General features: G+C 32.0%; 1 protein-coding gene across 8 annotated transcripts in view; it reads left to right on the forward strand.

The window, feature by feature from the left end:
• Trappc8 (trafficking protein particle complex subunit 8) overlaps nucleotides 1-16,003 on the forward strand; it is a 92,241-nt gene that overhangs the window by 12,465 nt on the left and 63,773 nt on the right. For 5 of the 8 annotated variants that reach the window (XM_021734656.3, XM_021734658.3, XM_013363840.4 and 2 more), the window contains 8 exons: nucleotides 2,550-2,639; nucleotides 4,977-5,151; nucleotides 7,669-7,822; nucleotides 10,267-10,360; nucleotides 11,031-11,290; nucleotides 11,727-11,842; nucleotides 12,603-12,753; nucleotides 13,932-14,032. In XM_021734656.3, coding sequence (XP_021590331.1) covers nucleotides 2,550-2,639; nucleotides 4,977-5,151; nucleotides 7,669-7,822; nucleotides 10,267-10,360; nucleotides 11,031-11,290; nucleotides 11,727-11,842; nucleotides 12,603-12,753; nucleotides 13,932-14,032 — 1,141 coding nt within the window. The remainder of the gene's footprint in view (nucleotides 1-2,549; nucleotides 2,640-4,976; nucleotides 5,152-7,668; nucleotides 7,823-10,266; nucleotides 10,361-11,030; nucleotides 11,291-11,726; nucleotides 11,843-12,602; nucleotides 12,754-13,931; nucleotides 14,033-16,003) is intronic. The other 3 variants (XM_021734657.3, XM_005337457.5, XM_040274090.2) reach the window with 2 other exon arrangements.

Consider the following 16,003-nt stretch of genomic DNA (forward strand, 5'->3'; position numbering starts at 1 on the left):
GAGGAGAAGAAATTGGCACTAAGTATTACAGTCTCCTGTTAACATGAACAGTTTTTAAGGTATCACTCCCCCCACACTTTCTGTAAAACAGACAAACAAAAAAAACCAAAATAAAACGTCATTTGAACAATTATAAAAACAGAATGATGCCCTTGATTTATTGGCATTTAGCAAAATTAAAGGAGGACAAAAGAACCACAGTGTTTACATCTTTACAGCCCTTTAGGGGAACATATGGCTGAAAGAAAAACTTGCCTTATTAACCTGACTGTGGCCTATCTTAAGGATAAAAGCTCATTTCTGCCGTGTATAATTTTAAATTATTCCTTTGCTTCTCACATCCTTAGTTGAGTACCCAGTATCTTTTTGCATCAGTATATAGAAAATTATTAATTCAAGAACTTGTATCTGTGTTTGGTTTTTCTTTTTGATTTAACTTTAAGTTCTGCATACATTTCCATGGTTTCAAAGTCAAAGCTATAAAACAGTGTATAGGAGGTCTAGTCACTGTCTATGTTCTTTTCCCTTTCTCAACTTCTCCTTTCTTTTTCTTCTTCCTGTCCTGTACAGATAATTAATTGTATTAGTTTTTTTTTGTTGTTGTTTGTTTTGTTTTGTTGGCTTTGGTGGTACTGAGGGTTGAACTCAGGGCTTCATGAATGCTAGGCAAGCACTCTTCCACCGAGTTACAACCCCAGCACATATGTATTAGATTTATTCTTCTGTTATTTTTTTAATGTAAATAAATACATGTATTGCTCTTTGTTTTCTTCCTTTTCTTACACAAAGTGCATACTTTTCTCTTACTTTTTAAATTTAAAACTTAACATATTTAAGAGAGCACTTAGTTGCAGCACATAGAGACCTTCCACTTTTCCCATTAAAAGTGTGCTTTTTAATGGTCGTACCATAGTTTGTATAACCTTTCTCCTCCTGATGACATGAGGGTTTTCTAGTATTTTTGTTATTACAGGTAATGTTATGATGAAAAGCTGTTTTGAAAGGTCTATTTTGTTTATTTAGAACTGTCAATCCCCACTATAAAATATATTCCTTCTCATGACAATGTGTCTATAATTTAAGTTTAAGCAACAATGATGCAAGAAGGTAAAGAGAATGATAATTAAAATATATACAAATCTGTAGTCACTTAACCATATTTGTGGAGAAACCTTCTTATTTAACCAATTTTATTGTCTCTTTTTCTTGCTATTGGTACTAAATGAAAATGTTAATTTTGAGGCAGAAACTATTTTTGCCTTATTGACAGGATATGTTATTAGTGAGAACATTGGTTTTCTATTGTGAATAGATACTAGTCTGTCACTCATTCTCCAATTTTTTTTTTGTCATTTTTTGGGTATAGATATACTATTTGTAGGGATATTTTTCCTCTTTTATAGTAGAGAACATGAAATTGTTATAATAATATGCCTCCTAATCAGATTACAATATATGTGTTGTTCTCACATTGTATTTGTTGGAATTAAATTTTTGTATATTTGGCACCAGATACACTGTTTGGTCAAAATGTATGGCTTTTTTCTTCAACCCTCCAGTCATTTAAGTGGTATTATAAGCTGAAAACATATTTGCTGTGTTTCAAAAGTTAAGATGAAAACAAAGAGAATGCAAGGTTTGTTATTCAGCACATGTAATAAAAATAGAATTTCCTTTTAGTGAAACTGTGATTTAGATAATCTGCTTTAGCCTAATAAAGCCAAATAAGTTCAAATGAAAAAAGACTAGATGTAATATAAAGTGATTAGAATGGAGCAAGAAAGAGTTGGCACTCCCAAGAATCATGTTATATATAATTATACAAAAAAAAATGAAAATACTCAGCTTTGTATTTGATAAGGTAAGTATCCTTTGAAATTCCCTTTGAAGAGGCTTTATTGTAGTCATACTCTAAAGAATCAAATTCTAGAGTTTATCCACCACACCAATATTGGCATTTTGAGCCAGATAATTCTTTGTCGGGGGATAACCTTGTCCTGTGCATTGTAAAATGTTTTCATTTTCCTTACCTCTTTCTGTAGAGGCCAGTAGGCACCCCCCTGCCTCCAGTTGTAACAACCAGAAATACCTCCAGACTCTGCCAGATGTTTTCTCAGGGGTTAAAATCAATTGAGAACCAATGCTCTAAAGTATTGTTTATGAGTAGGATCTGCTTATGACAGTGTGATTAGTAACACTGAACTTTGGTTCTGATATATTTTTATTCACATAAATTATATTAGAGCATTAATAGGTAAGTGGGTAGTGGGAACATTGTGGAGATTTGAGAATAACTCGATTTTATTTTTGCAAATACATATACTCTAATGTATGAATATATTTGGGTGAATGACTCAATATGTGTGTGTGTGTGTGTGTATATATATATATATGTATGTGTGATATGTATCTTAAGGGACAGATGAATATGCTTGCTTAATGATAAAATTATCATTTTTAAATATCTTTTAAGAATATGGAATTGAAATTTCATTTGTTGTAAACTGATTTTACTGAGGAATTCTAACTTCATATATTGTTAATTTTAGCTACTACTCCATGGTTTGAGTCTTATAGAGAGACCTTTCTTCAGTCGATGCCAGCATCAGATCATGAATTTCTGAACCACTATTTAGCATGTATCCTTTACTTCAGTTCTCTTAAAATCAAATATTATGGAAGTTATTACTCTCAGAAATAATTGAATGAAGGCAAAATTATTGAAAGGCTATATGGAGTACAGAAATTATTATTATTTTTGGCAATACTGGGTACTGAACTCAGGGCCTGGAGCATGCTAGGCAGGCATTCTACTACTGAGGTGTATTCCCAGGCTGATAAATAGTAATTAGTATTAACATTTATAAAAATAATAATTATTATTTTTGGTACTGTGGCTTAAACCCAGGGATACTTTACCACTGAGCTACATCTCTAGTTCTTTAAAATTTTTTTGTAACAGAGTCTCCTAAGTTGCTGAGGGTCTTGCTAAATTGTTCAGCCTGGCCTTGAACTTGCAATCCTTCTGCCTCAACCTTCCAAGTCGCTAGGATTATAGGTGTGTATCACTGTGTCCAGTGAGAAATTATTTTTTATTGATGATATATCAAGTTTTTGTTATTGTTATTTTGTTAAATGGAATACTTGATGTATAATTGCTATAATAAATTAGTTTTTGATTTATTTTGATTATAAGACTTATATTGCTTATTATTTTTCTAACTTGAGTGTATCGTGCTTAATTAAATTTTTTAAAAATTTTAATTTGTTATATAAGACAATAGAATGCATTACAATTCATATTACACATATAGAGCACAATTTTTTATATCTCTGGTTTTACACAAAGTAGAGTCACATCCTCATGTCTTCATACATGTACTTAAGGTAATGATGACAATCGCATTCCATCATCTTTCCTACCCCTATGGCTCCTCCCTTCCTTTCCCGCCCATTTTCCCCTTTGCCCTGTCTAGAGTTCATTAATCCTCCCAACCCCCTCTATCTCCCCAGTGTATTATGAATCAGCATCCTTAAATCTGTGAAATCATTCAGGACTTGTTTTTTGGGGATTGGCTAATTTCACTTAGCATTATATTCTCCAGATCCATCCATTTACCTGCAAATGCCATGATTTCATTCTTTTATTGCTCAGTAACATTCCACTGTGTATATATACTACAATTTCTTTATCTTCATATACTGAAGGCCATCTAGGTTGGTTCCACAGTTTAGCTATTGTGAATTGTGCTGCTAAAAACATTGATGTGGCTGTGTCCCTGTAGTTTGCTGTTTTTAAGTCCTTTGGATATAGACCTAGGAGTGGGAGAGCTGGGTCAAATGGTGGTTCCATTCCAAGTTTTCCAAGGATTCTCCATACTGCTTTCCATGTTGGTGCACCATCAGTGTATGAGTGTGCCTTTTCCCCCACGTCCTCGCCAACACTTATTGTTGTTTATATTCATAATAGCTGCCATTTTGACTGGAGTGAGATGAAATCTTGGAGTATTTTTGATTTGCATTTCTCTAATTGCTAGAGATGTTGAACATGTTTTCATATATTTATTTATTGATTGTGTATCATATTCTGAGAAGTGTCTGTTCAGTTCCATGGCCCATTTATTGATCGCGATATTTGTTTTTGTCGTGTTAAGATTTTTGATTCTTGGGCTGGGGATGTGGCTCAAGCGGTAGCGCGCTCGCCTGGCATGCGTGCGGCCCAGGTTCGATCCTCAGCACCACATACCAACAAAGACGTTGTGTCCACCGAGAACTAAAAAATAAATATTAAAAATTCTCTCTCTCTCTCTCTCTCTCCTCTCTCACACTCTCTTAAAAAAAAAAAGAAATTATCAAAAAAAAAAAAAAGATTTTTGATTCTTTATGTATTCTAGAGATTAGTGCTCTGACGTGCATGTGTAAGAATTTGTTCCCAATTAGTAGGCTCTCTGTTCACCTCACTGATTGTTTCTTTTGCTGAGAAGAAGCTTTTTAGTTTGAATCCATCTCATTTATGGAATCTTGATATTAATTCTTGTGCTATAGGATTCTTATTAAGGAAGTTGGGGCCTAATCCAACATGATGTAGATTTGGGCCTACTTTTTCTTCTAATAGATGCAGTATCTCTGGTTTAATTCCTAGGTCCTTGATCCACTTTGAGTGGATGAAATTCACTGAGGCAGAATGGAGATAAGCATGATGTACAAGAATCTGTCATTATGTTGATAGTTATATAATTTTGATATTGTGTATTTTAGGAATTTCCTATTGAACATGTAAATAACCTAAAAACTCTGAACAAAAAATCTTTAAGATTTAGAACTTTGAAGATTTGGAGAAATTATTTTGTGCTTGCAGTGAAAATCTATGAAATCATATTTTTTTCTGGTTGGGAAATATCTCCTTAAAGTTTATCTTAATAAGATGATCATATTCTGCAATAAGTGATAATTACCTTAATAATATGGTTTACAAGGTATGTTGGTAGCATCATCTAATGAAGTTGAACCTATGGAACAGTTTTCAAAATTGTCACAAGAACAGCATCGGATTCAGCACAACAATGATTATTCCTACCCTAAGTGGTTTATACCAAATACACTCAAATATTATGTACTTTTACATGATGTAAGTGCAGGAGATGAACAGAGGTAAGTTTTATTTTTAACTTTTTTTCTTACTTAATGATTTAACATTAATTTGGACATGGCTTGTTTAAGTTTTTGATTTTTTTTACATAAAAAGTAAAAATTTGTTGTAGTATAAATTTATTAATAATAGAATTAGTTTTATCTTTTTTCTGGAGTTACATCCAACAACTGAATCATTTAATGTAGCTTTCATATATTTACCCAAACTCTCTTCAATAGCTATCTCTTACATAGTCTTTGTGTATAAAACACTTGAGGTTCTATACCAGTAGACCTTAATTGTTATTTCTTATATTAGGTAAAATTATTTCTCATTTCTTTTCCCTGTCCCAGTTTGCCTTTAACTTTTCACTGCCTGCTACTTATAGGCACCTCGGTTTTCACTGTTTCCTCTCTTGTCCAGCCTTGGTTTTCTTCACATTCTCAAAAACATCCAAACAGCCAGGTGTGGTGGCACACACCTGTAATCCCAGTGACTTGGGAGGCTGAGATAGGAGGATCACAAGTTCGAGGCCAGCCTCAGCAATTTAGTGAGACCCTCAATAACTTGTGGAGACTGTGTCTCAAAATAAAACATTAAAAGAACTGGGAATGTAGCTCATTGATAAAGTGCCTCTGGGTTCAGTCCTCAATACCAAAAAAACAAAACAACAACAACAACAAAAATTCAAGCATTTTTTTAATGTTTCCTTTAATATTCATTATTAGCGATTTGCAGTAATACTTCTACCTCTGGGATTCATGAATCGGTTGTATTAAAAAATTCTTGAAAAATAAATATTAAAAGCAGTTTATTTATTATTCTTTCATTTGTAGTTTATTTTGGTCTTTTTTCAAGGTGTGGATCAAATTAATCTGTTGTTTTATTATTCCAATGTAAGTGCTGTACCATTAAGCCATGTCCCCAGCCCCTGTTATTCTGATACCTCGGTACCATTTAGGATATCTAATTTTATAATAATTTCTTACCTGTGTCTGAGCACAAACCATTATTCATTGGGTGCTGGGTATTGAACCTAGCATCTTGGGTATGCTAAGCACATGTTTTACACTGGGCTACATCTTTGCCTCATTTTTAAAATAAATTAAAATAAGTTAAACTCCATAGAACCACAGAATTACTTTGAGGATTGTCTTTAGAATTTTTGGAAATGTCTGTAGCCTTATTGGATAAAGAATACTATTTAAATAGTAATAATTTGAACTATCTATTAAAATTAGTTTCTATGAGTTCTGTAGGGTTTATATCTTATGTATTAAATGGTGGTTATAAGGATATTTAAGTAGTAATTGAAGTAATTAGATCAGTGGTTTTATTTTTAGTGGTATCATTGGTACAGTGAACTGGAGTTTGATTTATTGAACTTGAGTATGTGTATACATATTTTTATATTTATATAATTTTTAATTAATTTTATTAATTTAGACTTTATAGAGTATGATATGATTTAGTTGTTTGCTCGGCTTGTTTTGTGTAATATCAGCATTTGCAGTTGAATAATTCAGGTTTTTTTTTTTTTTGGTTCCACTCCCAGGATAGCTGATTAACTAAAAAACACCCATTTTAACTGGTTTAGCCTTGTGGACTCAAAAGTTCATTTCCTATAGTTTGTATTATTTGCTTCTTAGGCCATTTTATAATTTGAATTAAATTATCTTACCTGAGAGAGCAACCTAGTACACTAGTATATTTAGTTTTTTTAAGGTATGTAATCAGAATTTATTTTGTCACATCTGAGAAACAGCTCATGGATTCATCTACTATAAATTTTGTAAGAAAAATAGGTGGATTTTATGTAATAAATGCCTTGTTTTCTTCTACTTCTTCTGAACTGTGTCCTGTTTTGTAAGATTTTGGAGGTTGATCCCCTGCCCTCGCTACTGCCTCTGCTGGATTGAACCCGGGCAGTTCACTTCTGAACTCCATCCCCAATCCTTTTAATTCTTTATTTTGAGGTAGGATCTTGCTAAATTGCTGAGGTTGGCCTCAAATTTGTGATTCTCCTCATTTAGCCTCCCTTAAGTAGTGGAGATTATAGGCATGTGCCACTGTGCCCAGCTAATTTTCTATGTTAGCACTTTGGTTTCTTGAAAAATGTTCTCTAGGAATTCCTTCAGGTTCTATTCCCTGAAGACTAGTCCCCTCATTGAGAGGAAGCACTGCTGGTTTATGAGTTTAAGCTGGGTTGGTAAATAATAGTGTGTATTATCTCATAGAAAGCTCAGAGGTGAATTCCTGTAAGGAAATTCTGTTTTTTTTTTTTTTTTTAGTTTCCCCAAACTAGTTTGATCACCTAGATTTTCTTTTGAGTAATAGGAATGTTTCTTTTGAATAACAGATTTTTTTACTCCATGGAACCGACTTTGGTAACTCCACTTTACTATTTAATCCTAATTTTGTTTTGCCTTTTTTTGAGTATTATTTTTATATTAAGATCTTTTATCTAAAGTCTGCTCCCCAATTACTATGATGCTTTTTCTTTTTTCTTAAATTTTTTCTTTTTTTTAAAATTTCAGAGCTGAATCAATTTATGAAGAAATGAAACAGAAATATGGAACTCAGGGTTGCTATTTGCTTAAAATTAATTCTCGAACGTCAAATCGAGCATCAGATGAACAGATACCAGATCCTTGGAGTCAGTATCTCCAGAAAAGTAGTATTCAAAACCAGGTATATGTAAAACAACAACAACAACAACAATAATAATGAAGCAAACCACAAAAGTTGTATTTCAGTTTTATGACATAATAGTATAAATGTAGGATTTTTTATGTTTTTTTTTTTTAAACTGGTACAGTTACTAATATTTATTTCGTGGAATCTGGCTATCTGCTGTGAGCTTTTAAATCAGATTTAAAAGCTGTTTTTAACCAACTGCTACTCTTCTCAGGTGTATAATAGTGTTAATTGCTCTTTTTTCTTAAAAGATTAAAAATGAATTACACAATGAAAACTGAATTAGTTTGGCTAGACATGAATATAATAGAATTTTTTACTTGTCCATTAAATTTATTGTAAATGCTCACAGTTATTATCCACATGCTCTGGGGTTGCTGTCTACATTTTAAAAAATGATGTTCTTTTGGATTTTGGAGCTCATGCCTTTTATTTGGGTGAGCTTTTCCTTCTAAGCTTTCCTTTGGTTTCATTTTCTTCTGAAATTTTAGGAAGTGTTATTTTTCTTCCCTCACTCCTTTCTTAATCTATAGTCCTGGACTTAATTAATTTGTCTTTTGACCAAAGTGGGTAGGAGTAAGGTTTTAAGTGTTTTCAAACATCTAAGTTTATAGTTGTATGCCCTTGGTAATAGAGAAATGCAAGTTCCTTTGCTTAGGTAGATAATCAAAAATTATATTTTTGTTTAGAAGGAAAATAAGCTGTATTTTGTGCTCTTTATGTGACATTATTTTAAAGACATCAATTATAAAATGAAGTATTGATCTTCTAATTGAATATTGTTTAAAGATTTATTTGTTTATATAATATGAAATTTTTAGTCTAGACATTGTGCTATTCCAATATTTTACTCATTTAAATATTGAAATGATTGCTAACCTTCTTTGAGATATGTTGGGGAAAATTCTTTAGGCAAAAAAGAACCAGTTGTATGTTAACAAGATCTGAGTTTTAAAAATAGCCTTTCAGGGCCATCCTCAGAATAGAAACAATACTGAAAGTTTTGATTTAGAGTTTAGCCATGTAAAGGGAAATGTAAATCAAGTTGTCCTGTTTGAGAACTTTTAATGGAAGACAGAGGTATCAATCTCCGATCCATGTTATAATTTCCTTTAAATCTATGAAGTACTGATAGCACTTGCTATCTCCTTAAGTAACCAGTTGTATTTCAGAACAGCTTGAAGTTGAGGGTCAACCTAACATTTTCACTGTTTGTTCACATTGGTCCTTTTGTGGGGGGCATATCAGTTTTTCATTGTCAGCTTTCAAAATGTAGAAGGATAGCTCTCTGTCCCCTTTTATATTTTTCTAGACTAACTATACCCAGTTTTTTGGTCTTTCTCAAGAGGTTGTTTCCGATAGTTTCCTTAAGAAATTATAGTTTACATATTTTCCTCAAAGTGTGGCACTCAGAATAATTTCATATTTACTGTTCTCATGGAGTAGCTTGTATTTTAATTTTTCTTTGTTGACTGAGAAAGCAGTGCCTTTGTACCAGTGAACTTTGTACCAGTGTACTTTGCATTTGATATTTTTTCAAAACACTTGAATATATTCATAATCCACTCAAACATGCTAGCACTGTGAACATGACTTAGGAGATTTTATACTCCTTTGTCTTTTTGCCCCCTGACTCTAGTAGTCCATTCCTTGCCATCATTCCTTTAGATTCATAGACATTCGTATATACCTATATAAATATCTGTGTATATTCATATATATATATATATATATATATATATATCTCACATGTAAATAAATTGAGATAGAAGTCATTTAAATTCAGAAGAATTGGACTAGTAAATTGAGTTGTGAAGAATTTAAAACTTTATCAGAAATGCCTTTATGGCTATCACATCCTAACTACCTTTAAAATTCTGCTCATCAGATATTCCAAGAAACCTCCTCTCACCACTTGCTTGTTCATAATCTCCTTATAGGGGGTTAATTCTAATAGTACTGTGTATTCAGAATACTTTTTATCTCCACCATCCACCCCCACCCCATCCTGGACTGTTACTTAATTCTTAATTAAGGAGTTAAGTGGATTGAAGTGTTAGAATAAAATACATAAGGCTGGGTATGGTGGTACATGCCTGTAATCACAGCTACTTGAGGGGATCACAAGTTCAAGGCCAGCCTGGGCAACTGTTTCAAAATAAAATAAAAATAGAGTTGAGGAATGTAGCTCAGTGGTAGGATAGTTGTCCAGCTTGATTGAGGTCCTGGGATCAATTCCCAGTCCTGCAAAAACAAACAAACAACAACAACAAAAGAACATGGAAGAAGGTAGAAATTTAGAGGACTAGAAGAAAAGACTATCATTAGCAAATAGATGAAGCCAGTGGTTACCAGAGTAATCATACTTGTTGATGGATTTGGTGGTATATTAAACATGATAAAATGATTGTTAATGCTGTTTTATTTTTTTTTGCTAGGAATCATATGAAGATGGCCCTTGTACTATAACTTCAAATAAGAATTCTGATAGTAACTTGCTTTCATTGGATGGATTAGATAACGAAGTCAAAGGTCTTGATATACTTTCTCTGAGTTCTCTTTTGATAGAAAACATATTGTTGTCAAAGCATGCTAACCTTTATAGATAAAAGATGGGGAAATTTTTGTAAAATAAAAAGATAATGAGCAGGTTAGCTTTTCTTCTGAAGTGTTTATTGAATCCTTTGAGTTTGATTTTTGACCTTTAAAGTTTGTTTTATAAGAATAATATATCAGTTTTTTAAAAAAAAATATTCGAGGAAAGCAAGCGAAGATGTGATGTACGATATTAATTATTTCCCCAATTTAAATGATTTTGAGAGCTGTATTTCTATATTTTTAATTACAGTTTTGGTAATAATAGCTCTAAATATTTTTTGTTGTAATTTTTCTTATGGCTTAGTTGTGATATTTTAAAATAATTCTTTATATTAATTTAAAACTATTTTTCTTTATTTCCCAGTTTACCTGAATTCTTAAATTTCTATTACATGTAGCAAGTATAAGCTCAAACCCTTTAAATGTAGGGGTGAAAATGTTAACGATTAACGATTAAATGTTAATCTTAGACGTCTAAGGTGTATGGAGAGATTGTAGGGTTCCATTTTTCTGTTTTTTTTTTTTAAATTTAGCAGAGTGGGGTATTAGTTTTCCCATTTTCTCTTGCATTCTGAGAGTAAAAGAAAGATTTTTTTTTTTTCAGTAGATGGCTTACCAAATAACTTTAGAGCTCACCCACTTCAATTGGACCAATCCAGTGACCCTTCTAACAGCATTGATGGCCCAGATCATGTAAAATCTGCTTCATCATTACATGAAACAAAGAAAGCAAATACTGGAATAATTCATGGTGCATGTTTAACACTTACCGATCATGATAGAATTCGACAATTTATACAAGAGTTTACATTTCGGGGCCTTTTGCCACATATAGAGAAAACAATTCGGCAATTAAATGATCAGGTAACACTTACCTTTTTGGATTTTATTTTTCAAATTTAAGTAAATACTAAAGAATGTAATATAAATTATTTAAAGAATTTTAAGATTTTTGTTTTGCAGTAGGCCATTGTTAGGACTTACTGAAATTACTATCAGTGATGAAACTCTATTCAGTCCTAGAAGAAACTTATTCATTCTCAGTTTTTTACCAGCATATTAGTTTGTGTGTGTGGTCTGAGAACTGAACCCAGGGCCTCATTTGTGCTAGGCAAATACTCTACCACTGAGCTACATTCCTAGCTCTTTTGGTAGTTTTTAAAGAAAAAAATCAGTGTTATTATAATCATTATTTACCTACTACTAAAGCTTTTTAAAGGTTATTTAAAAATTTTTTTGTATGTAAACAAAAAATATTAAATCCTTCTTATTTGTCAACATATTTAATCTTTTTTCTTAGCTAATATCAAGAAAAGGTTTGAGTCGATCTCTATTTTCTGCAACTAAAAAATGGTTTAGTGGCAGTAAAGTTCCAGAAAAGAGCATTAATGAGCTGAAAAATACATCTGGGTTGCTGTGAGTAAAAAATTGCTGTTTTAATCTTTCCTGTTTTTTGTTTTAACTTTGTCTAGTGTTTGATTATGTGTTGTCATGCAAACAATAACTACCTTCATAGTTTCTTAGTTTCACAGTGTCAAACATTCAGGTAGATAAGAGCAGTGACTGTAAGTAAGTTATTTAATTTTAAAAAATATGTAATTTAGACATCTAAAAATAAACTCTAAAGATAACTGGGAAAGTCACTTTGTTTTGAGACTGTTTCCATGAAGATGGAATTAGATTAGATATTCGTTAATAACCCTTTTGTATCTTAAAGGTTATAGTGTATGATTCTAACACATGGCACATATTTAGCAAATTTTGTTTTATAAAAAATCTTGTTTTAAGGGAGAATAAAATTAATCCATTTGGATTTTAATTATTTTTCCTGATGTAATTCCTGGAATTAACCATTTTATTCACTTCATAACTTTATCATGGAGAAAATACTTGCTTGCTGTTAAGAAGTTCCCACAGTTATAAATTAAATAAAGTAACTTTTTGTTTCCAAATAGTTCTGAAACTTGACACTCTTCTTGGGGGAAGAATTCTTGTTAAAGAGAATCAGTTTTCTTCATATTCTGGATACTGGAATAGCTTGTTATACATTTTATATTTAATGGAGTTGAGCGTAATAAATTATATATGTGTGTGTGTGTGTGTGTGTATATATATATATATGTGTGTGTATATATATATATATATTTTTTTTTTTTTTAACTTATTGTATATACAGGTATCCACCTGAAGCACCAGAACTTCAAATCAGGAAAATGGCTGACTTATGTTTTTTGGTGCAACATTATGATTTGGCTTACAGTTGCTATCATACTGCAAAGAAGGATTTTCTTAATGATCAAGCAATGCTTTATGCAGCTGGTGCCTTGGTTGGTATTTATTTTTTTATTTTTGCTTTGTGGGGAATTTAACCCAGGGCCTCATACATGTTAGACAAGTGCTTCACCACTGAGCTACATCACCAGCTCTTGTTTGCATTTTAAGAAAATAAAAACTAAATGTCTATATTCTGATGTATACAGACTTCCTCTCCAGAGAAGTACACCTCTAGCCTTGCATAGCATTGGGCTCAGTGCAGACTACACTTTTTCCCATGTTCACCCTACATAGTAGTTTTGCCTGTTAGGAGGTGCTTTTCTTTGTCTCCATCTCTGCCAGGATTTACATGTTGGTATTTTTTATATTCCCTAAGATAACCTCCAGTCATGCTAAGCTGCCTTTCTAGATTATGTAGGTCACCGTCCAACGTGCCATTAAATAATTTTGCTAGTGCTTTGATTACACAGATGAATAGGCCTCAGAAGGACTGTCCTAACCATATTTTTCTGAGGTTTATTACTCTTAGGGCAGCTTGTACAACCTCAGTTATTTTCAGGTATGCATATATCATGTTATAGTAGACATGCCTTTATTTTTTACTACTAATCTATTTCTTTCATATAGCTTTTATCTCTATTTAAATAGCTTAGAGGTAATATTTATCAGATAATAGATAAAATTGGAAAAAAGATGCAGTCATACGTTGCACAACAAGGTTTAAGTGGACTATGTTGGTGTCATATAAGCATATTGCTTTAAAAAATTATACCACCTAGTAATATTGTAAACCCATTATGCTGCCCATACTACAAGGAAACATGTGAGTGCAATTTCTCAAAACGTATCCTTGCCATTAAATGATTCATGACTATATTGTCTTTGTATAATTCCATCATTGGTCTGTTCTGTGCTCTTGGAAAAACTGGGAGGAGGTGTACCTGAAATCTTAAGCTAAATTCACTTGATGTTTTATTTACACCAAAAACCAAAGTTAACTAGGTCTTCTTGGAAATCTCAGTTAAATATTTAATTAATGACTTGAATTTGGAGAATTTTAACATGAAAGCATATAAATATATTTTTTGAGTCTGCTTTAAGCTATGCAATTTATTTATATGTACAATAAGAAATTCTAACAAATTTCATTGTAATTTTTGAGCTTCCTGAATGCTAAATTATAAGATTTTTTCTCCTTTTGAAATAGTATACATTTTGTCTTTTCCCTTAGGAAATGGCAGCAGTGTCAGCTTTTCTCCAACCAGGAGCACCCAGGCCATACCCTGCTCATTACATGGATACAGCAATTCAAACATATAGGGATATTTGCAAGTAGGTGACTATAATATTTATATTTTGCCCATTTAGAGGTACATTTAACAGTTTTTTAAAAAATTATATTTTGACATTTATATTTTTAATTATAAATAGTTCTTTTTGTTTTTCATGCTTTAGACTCTCAAGTTAATATAGTGAGACAAATTGAGGTGAAAAAAATTAATATTTTATTACTACATCTTTCCTATTTGGTTTTGATTAGGAATGTTTAGCTTATGTTATATTGAGGGTGCATTATATTGTAGGAACATTTCTGAACATATCTACTATTAAGCCAGGAATTAGCTATTTTGAATTTTCCTTATTAATTAAGAGTTACGTAACAGTCCAGGGTAGGGTAGAGGTGGGTGGTAGAGATGAAAAGTATTTTGAATGCACAGTACTATTAAAAGTATTTTGAATACACAGTATTATTAGAAGGAGATTATGAACAAGCCCAAAAATGGTGAGAGGAGGTTTCTTGGGATATTTGATGAGTAGAATTTGAAAGAAAGGTAGTTGGGATGTGATAGCCATAAAGGCATGTCTGGAATTGTGATTTTTAGAAATAATGTTGTGGTTGCATCATTATTAGTGAAAGGATATAGAGCTCTTTCTAGGTCAAAGCAATTATATATTTGGAAAGTGTTGACTGATAAATTTGGAAAAAGGGTTTGATATAAATTAGTGTGAGGAGGGTTTATCATTTATTATGATTATTCTTAAGCTGTAATTAAGATGTATATAGTAGTAAATGGGAGATTATTGAGTAGAGCCTTGACATTATAAAAGTTATTTTTCAGAATGATCAATCTGAGATTTTTGTTTCCTTGTAGTGCTGGGGATCAAACCCAGGGCCTTGCTTGCTCATTTTAGGCAAACATTCTACAACTGAGCTACACCCCAGCTCCTTTATTTTTCTATTGTAGAATGGATGCATTGGGGAAGAGAGAGATACGAAAGCCATTTTGAGTCCTATTAATGTTTATCAAGTAGAAGTAGTAATTGTAATAGCAATATGTGTACAATATATCAACATTCCTATTTTTTAAAAGTTAATGTTTAATTGAGTGTTTGGTACCTCAACTCACTATGTCCAAGTAATTTACACTTCATTTAATCATTAAAACAAACCTATAACATGGTAGGTGGTGTTATTTCTGCTTTATAAATAAGGAAATGGAAACTTCAAAAATTTAATTTACCCAAGGGTATAAAGCTAATAAGTGGTAGAACCACTATCAAATCCTACCTTTTATACATTATAATCTATTCAATAACATATTTATAGATTTTAGCAGAAGATATTGTAGCCCTGTGAAAAAGGAACTACTAAAGGGGATTGAGAGGAGAGATTCTAAAGGCAGAACTAGTACAGTGAACTACCAGAGAAACCAGAATAGTGAAAGTTTCAAGACGTTTGAATATTTGTTCTCTGAATAGATCTTCCTTGTCTTTATGAAGTATAGAACTTGTGGAGATATGCATGTAGAATGCTGCAAAAGAAAAGACTGTGTAATGACCTAGATAAATGTTGGCAGTCCTTTCCACAACAGACTATATGTGTTTCTGAATCCCTATTTATTGTTATGCATTATTTACCTTATAATCCTCATTCTAAATTGTCATAATTGATAAGATTTGTCAGCAGTTTAGTAGTTGGGATAAATTAGAAACATTGTATCAATTACATGTAGCAATTTTAAGAAGCTCCCTGATCTTGGAAATATTAAAATGTAAATAAATTTTCTTCAAATACAGTCAGCACAATATTTAGTATTGTAATGCCCTCTTAGAATTCTGTGTTCCACTTTTGAATTGATGAGATTCTATTTCTCTTATAAGATTTTTCTTGAATTTTTTCTTTTGGCTACTGGGGATTAAACCCAGGGTAAAAGCATGTGTTGGTGCACACCTATAATCCCAGTGTTTTGGGATGTTGAGGCAGGAGGATCGCTAGTTCAAAGCCAGCCTCAGCAACAGCAA

Source organism: Ictidomys tridecemlineatus, chromosome 13 (assembly GCF_052094955.1).
Source record: "Ictidomys tridecemlineatus isolate mIctTri1 chromosome 13, mIctTri1.hap1, whole genome shotgun sequence".
In the NCBI taxonomy this organism is placed as follows: domain Eukaryota; kingdom Metazoa; phylum Chordata; class Mammalia; order Rodentia; family Sciuridae; genus Ictidomys; species Ictidomys tridecemlineatus.